Consider the following 16,518-nt stretch of genomic DNA (forward strand, 5'->3'; position numbering starts at 1 on the left):
AACCTGTTCTTGTATTGAGCAGCCGATCCATCAGAAAAATAGGCAACTCGATTCAAATTAGGAATAAGGGACTTAACAAAGTGTATCAACTTTGTTTGGAATGTGTACACAGCAACTGTGTTATGATTCATACAGTCACTTATAACACAAAGGCTCTTAGTACACAAATTCTTAGCATCATCTCTGTAGTACACACAGAAGGGATGAATTGTGGCCTGAGAATTCATCCAATGATAACTCTGGATCTCATCTTGGATGATAAATGTATAGTTTTCTGAGAAATCCAGAATTATTACACATTCATCACTTTGTAGATTCTCTTTCTTACTTTTCAGAAATTGTGATTGACTCTGCGAGATGAAATGGTGTTTCTTCAATGCCATTAGTTTACTAACAAATTTCTCTTTGAATTCAGCATGTGGTTCTACTATCGTTACAAGGTTGCAATGGTCTGCTACTATCCACTGACTGTATGTGATATCGTCATCATCACTGACACCCTGCAATAGTTCATCTACTTTCAGGTTTCCTACTTCAGGACAATTTGGGCACTCTCCAAACATACAATCTTCACTATTTAAATCACACACAATATTTTCAAGAAGGACCTTCCAGTCATCTGTTTTTACTGCCATAGTCATTAGTTTGAAATTTTGGTGAATTGAACATACACAAACAGAATGAGTGCCACTAGCTCCTGCAAGGATGCACCACTTGGGACGCAGAATACAGAATGTAGAAAACCCAACCTTTACAGATTGATGCTCTTCTCTAAACTTTTGGTATAGTTCTTTTAAATTACACAGAATTAAACGTTTTTGCTTTAGTTCTTTCTTCCCATCATCAAGACGAACCGATTTTGTATCCTTCATTCCAGGACAGATTCTACTAACTTCATCGTTTTCATAAAATTGAACAACGAGATCTCTAGTTTCTTGAGGCAATTCTTTCCCTTTTTTCTTAGATGTGAGCTGTGGAATAACACCACGTTCCTTAACAATTTCACGTGTTCTTCTAACCAGATATTCGCTTACATCTAACTCATGTGCAGTTCTTTTCATTGACCAGCTTTTTGGCACTACACTAATGACTTGTATTTTCTCATTGTTGGATGTACAGGTCTTAATTCTTTTCTTGAGATTTTCAATATGAATTTCCATGTCTTTTATTGCAGTATCAGCTATTTCTTCATCATCCTCATCTTGAGACTCACAGGTGATGGTAAAAGTGTCGCTTAATTTTTTCTTAATTGCACAAGAAAATTTGCTCACAGTTCGTCTAACTTCTAGATGTTTTTTTGTATCACTAAGTTTAATAATTTTAGTTGGGGAAACTCCTAAAGCAGAGCCAGCTTGATTGATAGACTCTACAACAATTTCAGGTGCGGTGAATAGTTCTTCGTTATCACAGTTGCTAGTACTAGTACCTAAATTCCCCTCAACATTACTTGAAAGTTTTTTATGACAAGAGCAACAAACAGATTTGCCAGGAATCAGTGATGGCCATCTTTCAGACAACTCTACAGTTATTTCCCTTAACTGTTTTTTGATAACTTTTTTATGGTATGAAAATGGATCGCAACACGAATTTCCAAAAAGATGATTATACTTGTCCAGATATTTTTTTTCGTGGAAAGTACACACATTAACAATGTTATGTAACTTACTTCTTTTCTTAAGAAGGTCAATTTGCGATTTAGTGAAGTCTGATGATAATTTTAGGTAATACTTGCCATATGAATCATTTTCACAATCTTCATGTGTAAAAGTACCCAAAGAACACTCCATACTTCTGGTAGATAGTTCTACGTAGTCACTTTGAGACAGAAACTGCAGGTAACAACTAAGTAGCTCACTTCAATGCAGAATTGTAACACATACCAGCAATACTTGTGTGGAGCCAAATAAACAATATTAGAGTAGACAGCACATACAAAACCACAGAACACAAACACATCTTTACTCCTTGGCAGCAGACACAAGACTAAAGTGGTTGGCTGCAATGCACATATATTCAACTTGTCACAACTTGCTCTTTGGATGGTTACATCAGGTTTGCTTGTCACAACTTGTCCATTCATGCCTCCTTACAAAATGATTTATTTTTAACTTTCCATATGTTACAACTCAAAGCCTTATATTATATTTGCACTTCATAAGAAATAAAATAAACATTAATAACTGTTACACAATTTGATTACAGTCAAGTAATTAGAGCTAAAATATTACAACTTTTTACCTAAGTTTCAAAGCCTTTAACTTCTACACCTGTTTGAACCACAAAATGAAACTTGCAGAATTTGTTAAGTACCAGTAGGTGTACTAAATAGTGGAAACAGAAAAATTTTACCTGGTCCCCCTTTTGAGATATTTGACCTTGAAAAACTCAAAAAATGAAAATTTTAGAAGTTTAATGCAACAGAAAACCAGGAAGGAGTTTAAACCCACACATTATCTCATTTTTTCTGGAAAGTCTGCCATCCATACTTATTGCAAAAAAATATTTGCCCTGTGGTTCCAACTCCAAGTCACTTTAAAAAAATTTTCAAAATGAAATTTTTATAAAAATTTTGACAAATTTCAAGGTCATTTCACATAAGGTTAAAAAAAATTATATCTTTATTTCTAGACATTTTTGGTAACCATACAATGTTTACTTTACTTCAGTGAAGACCAGAACCTTCTATCTTTAATACAATGTCAACAATGACCTTTTATTGAAACCACTGCAAACCACTGTTAGAGCACGCACTTGGGAAGATAAACAAGCCTCTACTGAAAATGGTGGCACACAAAAATAAAATGAATATGGTTTTGAACTACCCATTGATAAGGTTATATGTGGTAAAAAAATTATTTTTTTTAAAAATAGTCGAGCAACTATTTAATTAAACATTTGGTGATTTCACACGGAATGACCCAGAAATAAAACTGCATATTAGTTGGCTTTGGTGAAAATTTATTTTTGGGCATAAGTTAGCTAAACAGACATAGGTATGTTTTAAGAAAACTGCCAAAGCATTTTGTATTTTGTACACACGTTATCTTAGATACACATACACGACGGGAGTGCGTAATAGGCGGAGTGAAAAGGGCAAAGGTCGGTGTCAAGCACGTGGCAGTTATGTTAGAGATGGGAGGTAAAGTAAAATGTAGAGGGGTGTGGGAAAGCGTGGAGCAAAAAGGAGAACGGAGTACAGTGTGATAGATGTGATGAGTGGTACCACGTAGAATGTGGAGGGATCACAGTGGGCTTAGAAAGTCTCAAAGACAAGGAGTGGGAATGTGAACTGTGTAGTGCAGGAAATTATGAGGAGGGGCTAATTGAAGGACCAAAACGTTGTTCTGGCAAGGATTTTGTATTGGTGAAGGGGACAGACAGAGGTACACTAGGGGGAAAGGAGGAAGATGAAATAAAGGAAACGAACGATGTGCTTGAAGGAGAGGAGGTAACCATACAGGGGCAGGAGGTAGTGAGGTTAGGGGGAGTGATGAGACAACTGGAGGGGTATACAGGAAAGGCTAAAGGAGCTAATAAATGAAAATATAGTGGAGGGAGGAAAGGGAACACGGCAGGAGTGGAGCACCTGGAAGGGAGATGTAGAGAGGGAACTAGATGGGAGAGAGAAACCTGGAAGGGCTAATAAAAGGTTCCGAAAGGGAAGTGGACACCATAAGTGCGGGGAGGCAAACTGGTTGGAGAGAATGGAGGAGGAAGTGGATATACTGAGACATGGTGAAAACTCTTTAGGGGTGTTAAGGGCAAACACAGGAGATAAGCAAGAAGCAGGGAAAGCATATAGGATGCAGAAGGAGCAGGGAGTGGCGGTAAATGCAAGAGATGCAAAACGGACGGCATTGGGGCAAACTAGGAGTAAGGAGGCTGAGTTGAGGAATGAAGTGTGGATGTTAAGGGGGGAACTAGAGGAGGGTAGAAAAGAAATTGACAGACTACGCAAGCAAAACGGGAAGGTTAGGGATCTGGAGAAAGAGGTCAGCAACTTACGGAAGCAAAAGGTAGCGCTAGAGGAACAGATACAAAATTGGAAAGATACAATCGAGGGGGAAGGTAGCGGTCACTGAGTAAGAAAAATGGAGGGGACGGGATGCAAGAACGTCAGAACCAAAAAGGGAGAAGAGAAATCATGGGCTGAGGTAGCCAGAGAGGAGATAGGCAGGCTAAAGGAAGATAAGGCAAATAAAGGGGCTGGGAATGAGGGGCCTATGGAAGGTAGGGGAACCAGAAGCATAAAGGTGGCATTATTTGGGGATTCGATGCTCAGATATGTAAACATACCGGGGGCGTATAAGGCAGAGAGGAGTGGTGAGAGGTTGGAGGATGTAAGAGACAAGAGTTAAGACTAGCCAGCTTGACGGAATAAAGAAGGTGATTGTGCATGTGGGAACAAACGACCTTGTTAGGAAGGGAGGGCCAAGAAAGTTTGAGGAGGACATGAAGGGAATGCTTTGTGAGTTAAAAAGGAAAGTGAGGGGAGACATCCTAGTGAGCAGAGTGCTGCCTAGGAGGGGTGTGCCTATCTACAAGCTCAGGGTTGCGGAAGCCATCATGCTGAAGCAGTGTCAGGAGTGGGGTGCAAACTACATCATTGTAAGGAGTCGAATTCAGATGAGACACATGCCAAGGGACCAAATCCATCTGAATAGGGAAGGCGTGGGAATCCTGATGCAAGTGATGATAGACGGCTTAAGAGCAGGTAATGTGTGGCAGGGAAACGGGGTAGGGGGGAGGACAAAGGTAGGATGCAGCTAGTAGAAAGGAATGAAGTGAGAAAGGTGGGTGGAGAGGAGGGAGGCAGAGGAAATAAACAAGAAGGGATGGAGAGAGGGAGGGAAAGACAAAAGCAGGGTGGGTAGGGGATAGTGCATATAGAAACAGGAGAAGAGGGAAGGAAAAAAAGAGAGAGAGTAAATATAATGGTTGTTAACCGCAGGAGTGTCCTAAACAAAGTGGACAAGTTCTGGACAGTGGTTGAGGTTTATGGGGCAGATATAGTGGTGGCTGTAGAGACATGACTGGATGCGGATGTTGCAGACAGTGAAATAAGGAGAGGGAGTTATATAGTTTTTAGAAGGGATAGAAACAGGAGAGGGGGTGGGATAATGGTTCTTGTACGGGTGAGTTAGATGCAGAAGTTAAATGGATGGGAGAAAAGGAATAAATATTTCATTTGGAGATCTCAGGGAAGAAGAGGAAAATGCAGCTGTTTGCGGTGTACAGGCCGCCGGGTGATGGGGGTGCAGAGGTGGAGGCTGTACTCGAAAGGCTTGATAGGCTGAAGGAGGACAGCATGGTAGTTGTAACAGGTGACCTCAACCTTCCAGGGGTCAAATGGCAGTGTGGTAAGGAACTGGTGGGGCCACTGGGACAAAGGAGGGAAACTAAACTGGTGAACATGGGGTTACAACAGGTGGTGGTAGAGGAAACTAGGATGGGTGGGGGAGCTGGAGGTTCACTATTGGATGTAGTGCTGGTAATACCCGAGGAGCTAGCCACTCACTCTAAAGTGGTCGATGGGATGGGATATTCCTGTAGTGGAGATCTGCCTGGATAAGAAGGTCATGAAAGGCAGCAGCAGGCAAATATGGTTGTATGGGAGGGCAGTACAGACAAGGGTGGAGGAGTTACTGGAAGAGAGATTCGACCAATGGAGGGTAGGCATATATGTACAGGAACTGTGGAGGGATTTTAAAAAGGTGGTGGGAGATGCTCAAGAGCAATATGTACCTAAAAAAAGGATAAATGTGGGAGAGGACCCACTTTATTATGTAAGGGAAATTCGGAAACTAAAGAGGAAGGGTACAATGTTATATGCATTGGGGAAAAAGGAGGGAAAGAAGACAGTAACAGAGGAGCTGAAAGAAATAGGAAAGCAACTGAATAGAGAGATAAAGAATGCGAAGGAGGCCTATCTCGGAGACCAAAGGCAACTGGCAAAAGCTATACGGGTTTGTTAGAAACACGAAGGGCACAGGGACAGGGGTACCGATTCTGAGGAATCAGGAAGGTGAAATTGCAGCGGGATCCAAGGAAAAGGCAAACATGTTGGCCACGCAGTACATGTCAGTGTTCGAGAAGGGAAAACAGTGGGAAAGGAAACATGCTGAGCAAAGTACAGGGCAACACGAGAAACGGCTGGAGATCAGGAAAGAAGAAATTGAGAAAGTAGTGAAAAGGTTAGACAGCAGAAAAGCCATAGGCAAGGATGGCATAGGGAATGGCCATTGATACAAATTAATGCACAGCACAGAAAAAAACCCCATTAAAATTGGGGAACTTTCTGTGTGCTGTTTTTTTCTTCTTCTTTTCTTCTTTTCTCTATTTACCAGTGTAGCAGTGTTATGTGTTTGCATTCAACTTTCAACTTCTGTGCACACACTGTTGCAAATGTACCCCAAGCCTTTTATAAATTCTTAATCTCCATCACTACAAATGCTACTTGGGTACTTTCGAGAATTTAGTCAGTTAAGATTCCAGGGCAATGTAATAAATGTCTATATATTAGTATGTATTTGTCATATATCACACAATTGTATTTTAATTTTCTTTGCAGTCATGGACAGCCAACTTCCTATTGAGTTTGTGAATATGAATGATTTTGATCCTTTTTCATCATCTTTCACAAGAAGCATAAAACAGGAAGTCAATGTAAGTCTATCTTTGTTTAAACAAGCAGCATTATAATTTTTTTTTCAATATCCTTAACGGATAATCAACACTACGGGAGATTAAAGTCCATGCTTTCTGTGTAATCAAAATTTACATTACATGTGGATTTTGGCCACTTAAGAATTAGTAGAGTTTGTTTTCTTCAATGATTATGTAATTATATATGTTCCACTTCATATAAGTTACAGTAATATTGTACAATTAATATGACCAAGTGAACCACTCTTCAACATTCAAATTCCCCCCATTTAGAATAAGTATTTTATCGGGTGACAAGATGTGCTTAGTTGTCTGCTATTAGGTTCTAATCAGTGGCGTAGCGTGGGTGGGGCGGAGGGGGCGGCCCGCCCCGGGCGGCAGCCCGCGGGGGCGGGTCGCCGGTGAAGCGGGTTGAGATCTGATCTATGATTCATTCATTACATGTGTCACACACACTATAATGTTCCATTTTTATCTAAAATTTTGCGCACCAACAATTTTTTAATATTTATTTAAAAGAAAAACTGCGAAATCACTGACAGAGCTCTTTATAACGTTTGATTGTTTACATACGAACGGCAACATCGCATCACGCCGCGCCGCCCGGCGCGCGCGAGCCGAGTTGAGCGGCACTCCTTATTATGTTAATTACTCATACAAAATCTTTTGTTTCACGCGTCGGCCCGTGTCGATGCCTCTCTTTCGCACTCATTGAATTTAGTACTACGCATTGTACTGTAAAGTTTGACCTTAACCCAGGGCAAACCAAACAACTTCCGCAAACCGGGACACAGTAAAACTCCTATATTGCCCCGTACCGCGAGCGCAGGTAAACCCAAAAAAATATTAAAACCCAAACTAATAGCAGGCTTAAAAAATACTAATAAGGTTGCGAACAGTGAGAGGAGGCAGCAAGTTAAAAAGACGCAAAATTTATATGACAACATTTAATAAATAAATAAATATATATATATATATATATATATATATATATATATATATATATATATATCATAAAATCGTTTCATCACAAATCGGTGCATCCATCATAAAATACATACCCTATTACTACTTATAAAAAATAGCTATATTATAATACTAAAAAAATACTTTAACAATTCCCCCGAAAAATTATAATTTGATCATATACTTCGGAGCTCCGAAAATTAAATATAATTACCAAAAAGGCATTAAAAATATATAAGAACATAACTCCGCTATACTATCAAACTTGACTATATTGTCGATTGAACAAGAATTGGCTGCTAATATTTATTTTGACAAAGTTATTTCCGACTTCGCTGCTCATAAGGCCCGTAGAATCCGCTTGTAAAACCGCTCATCCTATTTTAACTTCAATAAAAGGTACCTCATTGCATGTGAAATTTAATTTTAATTAAGCACCTATAGAATGGGGGCGGCAAAATGGGTTTCCCGCCCCAGGCGACGAGATGGCACGCTACGCCACTGGTTCTAATGCACACAATTAAATTTATTCTGAAATAATTTTATTAAATAACAAAATTTCTTGATTTAGTTTGTTACCAGGCCCGGTAACTATGTGGGTTTCCCTAAACCTCGAAGTAATAGAGTACATGTATACGCTATGTACTAGCACAAGTTTATTCATCAAAAACAGAGGCTATAGTATTACCAAACAAATTATAAAATAAGATTCTTGCTTCACAATTTTCTTAACGTTTCTGACTGTTTCCATTTGCTGGTGCACCAGGCTAATACGAAAGCGATACTGTAACAAAGATTGCAGCATAAACTTATCTGTTATGCTGTAACAATGTAATAAAAAATTATATCCCTGCACTTTACTTTATTGCTGTGCACCAGAATCATTGGCAAGCATATTTTCAAACTATTTAAATAGCTTGTAATTTTCAAAGATATCTGCTGAGTAATTAAATCATCATACAGTCTACAAAAAATTAAGGATCGTAAACACAAATATGCACTTTCATATTTTGCCGAAATAATGTCATTTGCACGTTTGCCCCTTCAATGCTAGGGCCGTATCAGTACAGTGGTGTTTTCGAAAAACGTAACCTAAATGCATTATGTAAGCTACGTAAGCCAACGTAGCGCTGTCGTCTCCACCGTGAAAAGTCTTACATACAAACCAGGATGAACACCGACCGCCGACATGCTCAACGACCAAACACCGCAATAGTCAACCACAAAATATGCTTATTTGCCACATAGTTGCATATCATAATTTTACAAGTACCAGAGTCTCGTCCAGAGTTTAAGTCCATTTAGGACTTTGAATATTTTTGAGCTATGGCTGCGTGACTGGCACCTGAAAATATTCTATCACCAAGTCCTTTTCCTTTAAGAAATTCTAAGTCCAGAATTAAGTTAGTTTCTGGCTGACATAACAAGTATCACGTGGTGGCTATGACGAGCAGTGTGACATTCTTCATGGTCAGAGCCTCGGGGCAGCGTCACGATGACCTCACATAGAGGGAGACTCCGGGCTTCTATTTGGAGGTAGACTGCACCTATGCCTCTCAGGCGACCCCCTTATATACTCATTTATTTTTCATTGTATTACATGTTGCATTTTTGTGTTTCTGCAAATGAGCTAAACCATGATTACCAATATTAGAGTTTTAGATACATTATTAGTGATAAATTGATTTAACTCTATTTTACGTTTCAATGCATGACTGTCGGTGGTTTTGTTCTGAAGTCATATTTCAATCTTTTAGCGCACTAGTTGAATAAGCCTATCGCCAGAAGTTTGATAAGACACGTGATGAGAGTTTTGATTTGCAGGACTCTAGCGTGAGGCATGACAGTTTTGATGTAGACGCCACAGCAACTTGGGATTCCGAGTGCTCGTCGAGAGCGCTGGAAGTGAAGCAAGAGCTGCGAGGAGACGAGCTGGATGCTGCAGCAGTGTGAGTAGCCCAAGTCTGTTGATGGAACCTCACAACTTGGCATGACCGCATGAGATGTAGGCTGGGTTTATAAACTTCACGAGGAGCGCAAGGATGCAATGCCCAATAAACACAAGAAAACTACGGTAGTTTATTAAACACGCAACTCACTAAGACATCTACAAATATTGTATCTTGTCGTGACTTTTGTTCAAAATAAAGATAGATGTGATGAAATGTAAATGATTTTTAAAAAATTAAATAAAAAATAAAAAATAAAAAAATAATTTTTAAATACTTGTGTTTTGTATGTATTCTTACATGATCTTGTCGTGAGGAAGGGTTTCAAAATTGACGTGCATGTTTATATCTTGGCCGCCACCACGTGGATGGGCACGTGGACCCGGCTACAGACTCTCTCCCAGGGCCGTTACGTGACCCACGTGGAGCTAGGCTCGACTTCTTCCCCGCTAGCACTCACCGGCCCCCTCTCAGCGGCGGGCACGCTATGTTACTGCTCGTGGGGTCTTGAGGCGCCCCACACACCTCTGTCTCTGTGCTGGGAAACTCGTGGTCGAGAATTTAGTGCAATGAGTCTAGTGAATATTGAGCTTTATTGGCGCAGACACGTACACTCACGACGAACACAGAAAACAGCACATAGTCCAGGTTTCCTGCTGACCAGGACACCGAGTAGCAGGCCTCGAAAGTATAAGTCCGCGATTAATCTAAAATGCTCGGGGGAGCTTTAATTAATTAAGTTAAACAGTCTGCCGCCGGGGTAGGCCTCAAAGGTTGATTAAAAAAGGTTTAAAAAATAGTTACGATGGCGGATGTTAACGGATTGGTTACAAGCAAAAGTTGAAGTCAACGAGGTGCGTGCTACTCCGCACGGCGAACGGAAGAGACTGCCCCGGGCCCCGGGTGTCATGGCCGCAGGAAGTGCTGAACTTACTGTTAGTACATTAATATTAAATACAGTTAAACATAACTATTAAAACCTTTTAAAAATTAAAAGTTAATTAAGATTTAAGGATTAAATATTACAGATATTTAAGAATTACATTATTTAAAAAACATGCAGTCTCCACTGCTCCAGTTATGGTGGGCGCAGAAAGGGTTCGCGCAGGGCAACCGAACACACGCACACGCGCACTTGTTGGCGGTAGGTTTGGTACAGAGGGTGTCGGTGGGAGGAGAGGGGGTCGGCAGTGGCGTGAGGCACATCGGGCTTAGGGAGGGCGTAGCCCTGGTCGACGTCAATACAAAATCACAGAATACAGGCCTTTTGCAGGCTGGTTTTATTATAATTGAGTGTGGGTCCATGCCATTTTCATATAAGATGCTATTTACAAAATGGAAGGGTCAGATGAGTACATATTGTGTCCTAAGTTTTACTTTTAAAGTTAACAGCAACCATGGTATCGTCTTAATCAAAATTTTTTATGTACACAAAGTTCATTAACGTTAATAACATTTGTCTTTCGGGGTTAAGATTTGTTTAAGTTTCATCTAAATTCTTTTTCATGTTTTGACAGTGATACATGATCATTTTGATTATATTTATTTCTGAAAAGTAAAGAATCAAGCATGGATGGACATTGAAGTATTTAAATGCTGATGTTGAATTATGTGTAGCTCATTATTTTGTAGTCTTTTGCATTATTCCACCCACAGAAAAATCATAAACTTTATGTTGTTTTGAACACTAGATCTGGAAACATTTGTATCTAAATTCTTAATTAAATTCATTCAGTTACTTTTTTTTGTGTGGAGGTTGCTTACCAGCTACACTCACAGCAGATCTGTAGCAAAATGATTAATCAGAAAATAAGAAGAAACATTTTATTTATATAATTTGTCATTTATCATTAGGCTGCATTTTTGTACAAGAATACTTGTATCTTAGTACAGACTTTTACAGACTAAATAATATCTACTAGTTACTATAAACTGAACTAATGCTGATGATTTGTTATCATTTCCCGAACAGGTGTTCAGCTGAACTTGCGGAGGCAGGAGACCCTGGATATGACTCGAACAACGCAGGTATTTTTCATCTAGTGAAGAAAAATTCTTAAGTTGTTATTGTTTTTTAAAAGAGTCGTAACCAATTCACACAAGGTTTGTTGAATACTTAAAATTCCTCAATTAATAATTTTAATTTTAAAGAGTCTTAGTTTTGAATTTTCTCTTCATACTTGAAAGTTCTCGGTTTTTATAGTATTTGCTTAGTTATGGGGAAACGCATTTCAGCACCTACAGGTCATTGAACCCGCGAATTTTTCCGGTCCCTACTAATGAAGAAATGTAAAACCCTATCAGCTAAACAGTAATGCTTAAATTAAAGTACACACAAATATTTTTAAAATTGAATATTTTTTTTTTAAATATTCTTTAGATATTTATGAATGTAGTGTAAGTTTGTTCAAATACATGGCATTGTTTGTACAATTTTTTGACAATGTTGTCACATGATAGGAAAGCATGACACATTTTGAGAAAATTTCAGTAATATCAATTTTTACCAACGACCTAGAGATATATAGACTGCTTATCACCCTGCTTTCAGCGCCAATTGCTGCTGTCGACGGCATACTACAATCCGAGCGAGAGAGACAGAGAGCTGATTTGACAGAATGGTGGGCAAAACATAGCTGTAAAAGCATTGGTTCTTATGGGAGAAAGATGCAAGTTGCTAGTAAATTGCCTAAAAATGTAGGTTTTTCGCAATTTTACAGTTTTTGCAAGTAATACTTAAAGATGGAACGAGTGAAATGTAATTTTAAATACAGTTGCATCGTAATGCGATGTGTAGGTACGACATTAAATGCGCTAGAAAATAGCTAACCCTTCTTCGACCCAATGTTTGTGACGAATATGTAGATCAGTTATTGAACCTATTATATATATATATATATATATATATATATATATATATATATATATATATATATATATATATATATATATATATTGTGTAGGTAATTTGATACAGTACATGGAATTTATCTCATCACTAAGTACTATTAAATTAAAAAAGGAATTGGGCATTATGTTGCAATTTTTAGCTAAACCTAATCAAAAATGTCTAGTAACAATCAATTCAACACATCATCTGTTCATTTATCACGTAATTTTACATTATGAACATAATTCATCCTGTAATATTACATAATTAACTTAGTACTCTGCCACTTTTCTGCTATCAACGTACGTCGTCTGCTAACAAAGCACTGTTTGCCCACCATTCTGTCAAATTCAATTGGAATCAAAGATGGCCTCCCACTAGCAGTCTATATATCTCTAGGTCGTTGGTTTTTACCCTTGTAAAATGCTGTAATGTAATTTTCAAGGCTTGATAGCTATTTGAAATGTTATTTTTTCAATAAATATAATTTTTTATATCCGTGCAATCACTGACAGTTAATATTACATAATCCTTTTTTAGATTTTTAAATAATTTGAGTTAATTTATAGATCCATTTCTACTTAAAACAAAATTTTATATATATAATAATTCTCTGTACGTATTTCTTGTAACTCTATGAAATATAAACATTTTCTTCTATTCACAGGTAATTTGAATGGGTTTTGGTTTTTCTACAGAGCCAGTCAACAACATCATGAAGGTCATTACACTTCCTTCAGAGACGAAGCAGTATACTTGTTCAGTTTGCGATGCGAAATTCGCCAAGAGGTATCACTTGAACCATCACGTGTTCCTCCACACAGGCGAGAAGCCCTTTGCGTGCCCGGTCTGCGATGCCAAGTTCGCCCGAAGGGCACACATGCAGCAGCACCTGTCTCGGCACCTGGGCGAGAAGCCCTATTCGTGCTCCATTTGCGACGCGAGGTTCGCCCAGAGCGGGCACGTCAAGAGGCACATGCTGACCCACGCGACGGACAGGACGTACGAGTGCGCGGTCTGCGGGTCGAAGTTCACCACCAAAAGCTGCCTGAACACCCACGTGTCGACACACGCCGAAGACAAGCCCTATGCGTGTGAAGTCTGCAACGCGAGGTTCGCCAGGCAATGCTACGTCACTCAGCACATGTCGACCCATGGGACGGAGAAGTCATTCAAGTGCTCCGTGTGCGACACCAAGTTCCCCAGCAAACGTCTCGTCGGTCAGCATTTGCGCGTCCATGGTGGTGAGAAACCTTTCGTCGGTCCCGTGTGCAACGCAAAATTTGAGCAGAGCGGTAACTTGCACAGACACATGTCTGTACATGGAGAGGATGGATATGCGTGCTCTCTCTGTGAGGCCAAGTTTCCAACAAATATCTGCAAGAACAAACACATGTTAACTCATATTAACGAGACACACAGTTCTGGTGGTAGTGAAACTTCTGTTATTGTTAAGATGGCGTGACATAACAATTCTAATTGTGTGCCATGATTGTGATAAAATGTCTATGATGATATGTCAAAAAAAAAAGAGGGAATAATAATTATTGGTTAGAAAATTCCAAAGACATGATATTATATATGGAAGTTAAACTTTGTGTAGTAAAGAACTATAGTGAATGAAAGCTGTTCAGATGTTTTCCTATGATACTTTAAATGATTGCATGTTAACAATTGGAAGAACTGATAGTAAAATAATAGATGTAAAAACACTGCAACAGCAACTACAGTTGTGAAAATATTCTACCATGTTTTATTGCATAATATTTTATACTAACATCAAATTGGAAAAGTAGGGGTGCAATTTTTATGTGAGAAAAGTATTTTTGTTGAAGTAAAGTTATTCATAAAAACAAACCTATTACATGAGAAGTATGTTTAATTAAAAAGTAGAGTAACAAAAGCAAACAATTTAAGTTAATAATTCATGCAACAAAAACATATTTTGTTAAAATTTAAATATAAAATCGTTAGCCGTGGCCTGAATGTGAGCTGGAATTAATGCATAACTATCGTCTTAGTTTATATTAACCACGAAAGAGTGTGGGCTATCAAATGTAGTTTACTCGCCGCTAGACAGAGCGCACATGTTGCATGCAATCAGCAAGCTATCAATACTGATATTCGAATACGTGCGCACTCTCTATACAGGCATCAACGTAACCAAACCGAATGATGCCAACTAGCGCTGACTACAGTTTTATACATGATGCACAGCGGCGACGAAGACGAACGGATAAAGGTTAAAACATTTGAAAACATCTTCAAAAAAAAATTTACACATTGGAAAAATTTGTATTTCTTTTAATTAAATAAGTAGGCTGTAATATCTGAACGAATATTAGATTTAAACCTTAAAATACATTTTTTTTTTATACAGGAAAAGAAGTTTATGGGCAACATCTTGTTGCACTTTCTGGCTAGCCCAAAATTTGGCCTGAAGTGAACATTCATAAACACTTGCACGAATAAGTTGGGCGCTGAAAAATCAAGTTGGTTCCAAAGAAATTGTTACTGTGGTCAGTCATTTACTGAAATAATGTCTCAAACACAAACTGATATTAACTTATTTTTATTAAAACTCGAAGAAATTTCAGTCATCGTAGTAGCCATCTTGCGACAAAAAAAAAAGTACGTGTAGAATTTACAAACATGTTGCACATAACCTCTTCACTGATCTGTGAACCAACAAGTTTCCTGTTCGCAGGTACCAAAGGATGAATATTTAAGTATAGTTCGTAGTGTAGTCCCGTAGTTACACACTTAACTCACGGTACGAAGCTGAAGGACTACGTCCTCGGAACACGGTGCGATCACTTGGTCCTTGTATTGGACTATTACCGATGACTGTGGTCGAAAAATTCAAGATTCAAAGTTCCAAACACGAAATCAGGTTGATTATATGCGGTAGTGCCCGGAACACAGCCGCGAAATTCTCTCTAAACTTACATAATTATTTGCTTTTGTGAGCCCTTGCCCAATCGCGACCTACCGGTACCTCGTCCGGACAAATACTGCCTGAGGATTAAGTGCATCTGCATACTGCCCCAAGAAAATCACATGTGCACTGCCTCTTGGCCAAACACAGCACATCCCTCACAAAACCATAGCAGGATACAATTTCTGACTCCTCATAGCGAGGCTTTTTTGACAAAGATTACACTAAGAGAAAAATCACGTGGTCTGGTGACCTCACTTTTAACCAGTCACAAAGTTTGCGTTAGAAAAAAATACCAGCCAATCATTGCGCATGGCAACAGCCACCCTACACACACTAACATTTTTCTTGCGGTTGCCGAACTTTCTGTTTTACACTCATTTCATGCAACTGGCAAAACTATTGCATCAGCTTCAAACAAAGAATCATGGCAAAAACCCAAGTACATAGAACAATTACGTTAATACTCTCATTTAAGAACAAAGCAAAACAAAACCATACTAAAAAAATTTTTTAATCACATACAAACATAAATTTATCAACAATAAGGTCAAAACAAGACCTAGGGCCTTATTCACTACAAAGTAAACAAATCTTCAGAATAACCTGAAAAGCATGAAGTAAGATAAATATGGGGGAAAAAAAAGGTGTATCTTGAGAAAATGGCACGACTGAAATATTGGTCCCTATTGGACGTGAAATTGTATTGAGCGGGTAGATCTTAAACAATTTTTACTGTAATTGTAATTACTGTATATATCCTATTAATTACTGTATACATTCTATTATAACTACAAAACTGCCTGATAGCAACATGAAAACCGAATGCTGTTGCTTAGTGCTTTATCCTAACATGTTAACTACCAACACAAAGTGCACAGAATTTAACAGTGGAACCAAAAATATGCAATTTTTATGCGAGAATTTTTTCCCCAAAATTTGATCCCGTGAAATAACGGTGCGACGATTATGCAATAAAAAACAGTATATTATTCCAGGTGTATAAATGATGACATTTGATATCTCATTCTAAGAATGTTTTATGTTTTTTACTGTTCAGTGAGCTAGTTATAGACAGTTAACTGATTTTACCACACTTTTATTTTATT

The 16,518-nt window shown here is 38.5% G+C and overlaps 1 protein-coding gene across 2 annotated transcripts in view; it reads left to right on the forward strand.

Moving 5' to 3' along the window:
• The window catches only part of LOC134528135 (gastrula zinc finger protein XlCGF8.2DB-like), a 17,790-nt gene extending 3,462 nt beyond the window's left edge, over positions 1–14,328 (forward strand). For both annotated transcript variants that reach the window (XM_063361452.1, XM_063361453.1), the window contains exons 2-5: positions 6,572–6,666; positions 9,457–9,581; positions 11,554–11,609; positions 13,170–14,328. In XM_063361452.1, the coding sequence (XP_063217522.1) occupies positions 6,572–6,666; positions 9,457–9,581; positions 11,554–11,609; positions 13,170–13,936 (1,043 nt within the window). In that variant the 3' untranslated portion in view covers positions 13,937–14,328. The remainder of the gene's footprint in view (positions 1–6,571; positions 6,667–9,456; positions 9,582–11,553; positions 11,610–13,169) is intronic.
• Positions 14,329–16,518: the final 2,190 nt, after the last annotated feature.

This window comes from Bacillus rossius, chromosome 1 (genome assembly GCF_032445375.1).
Source record: "Bacillus rossius redtenbacheri isolate Brsri chromosome 1, Brsri_v3, whole genome shotgun sequence".
Lineage (NCBI taxonomy): Eukaryota > Metazoa > Arthropoda > Insecta > Phasmatodea > Bacillidae > Bacillus > Bacillus rossius.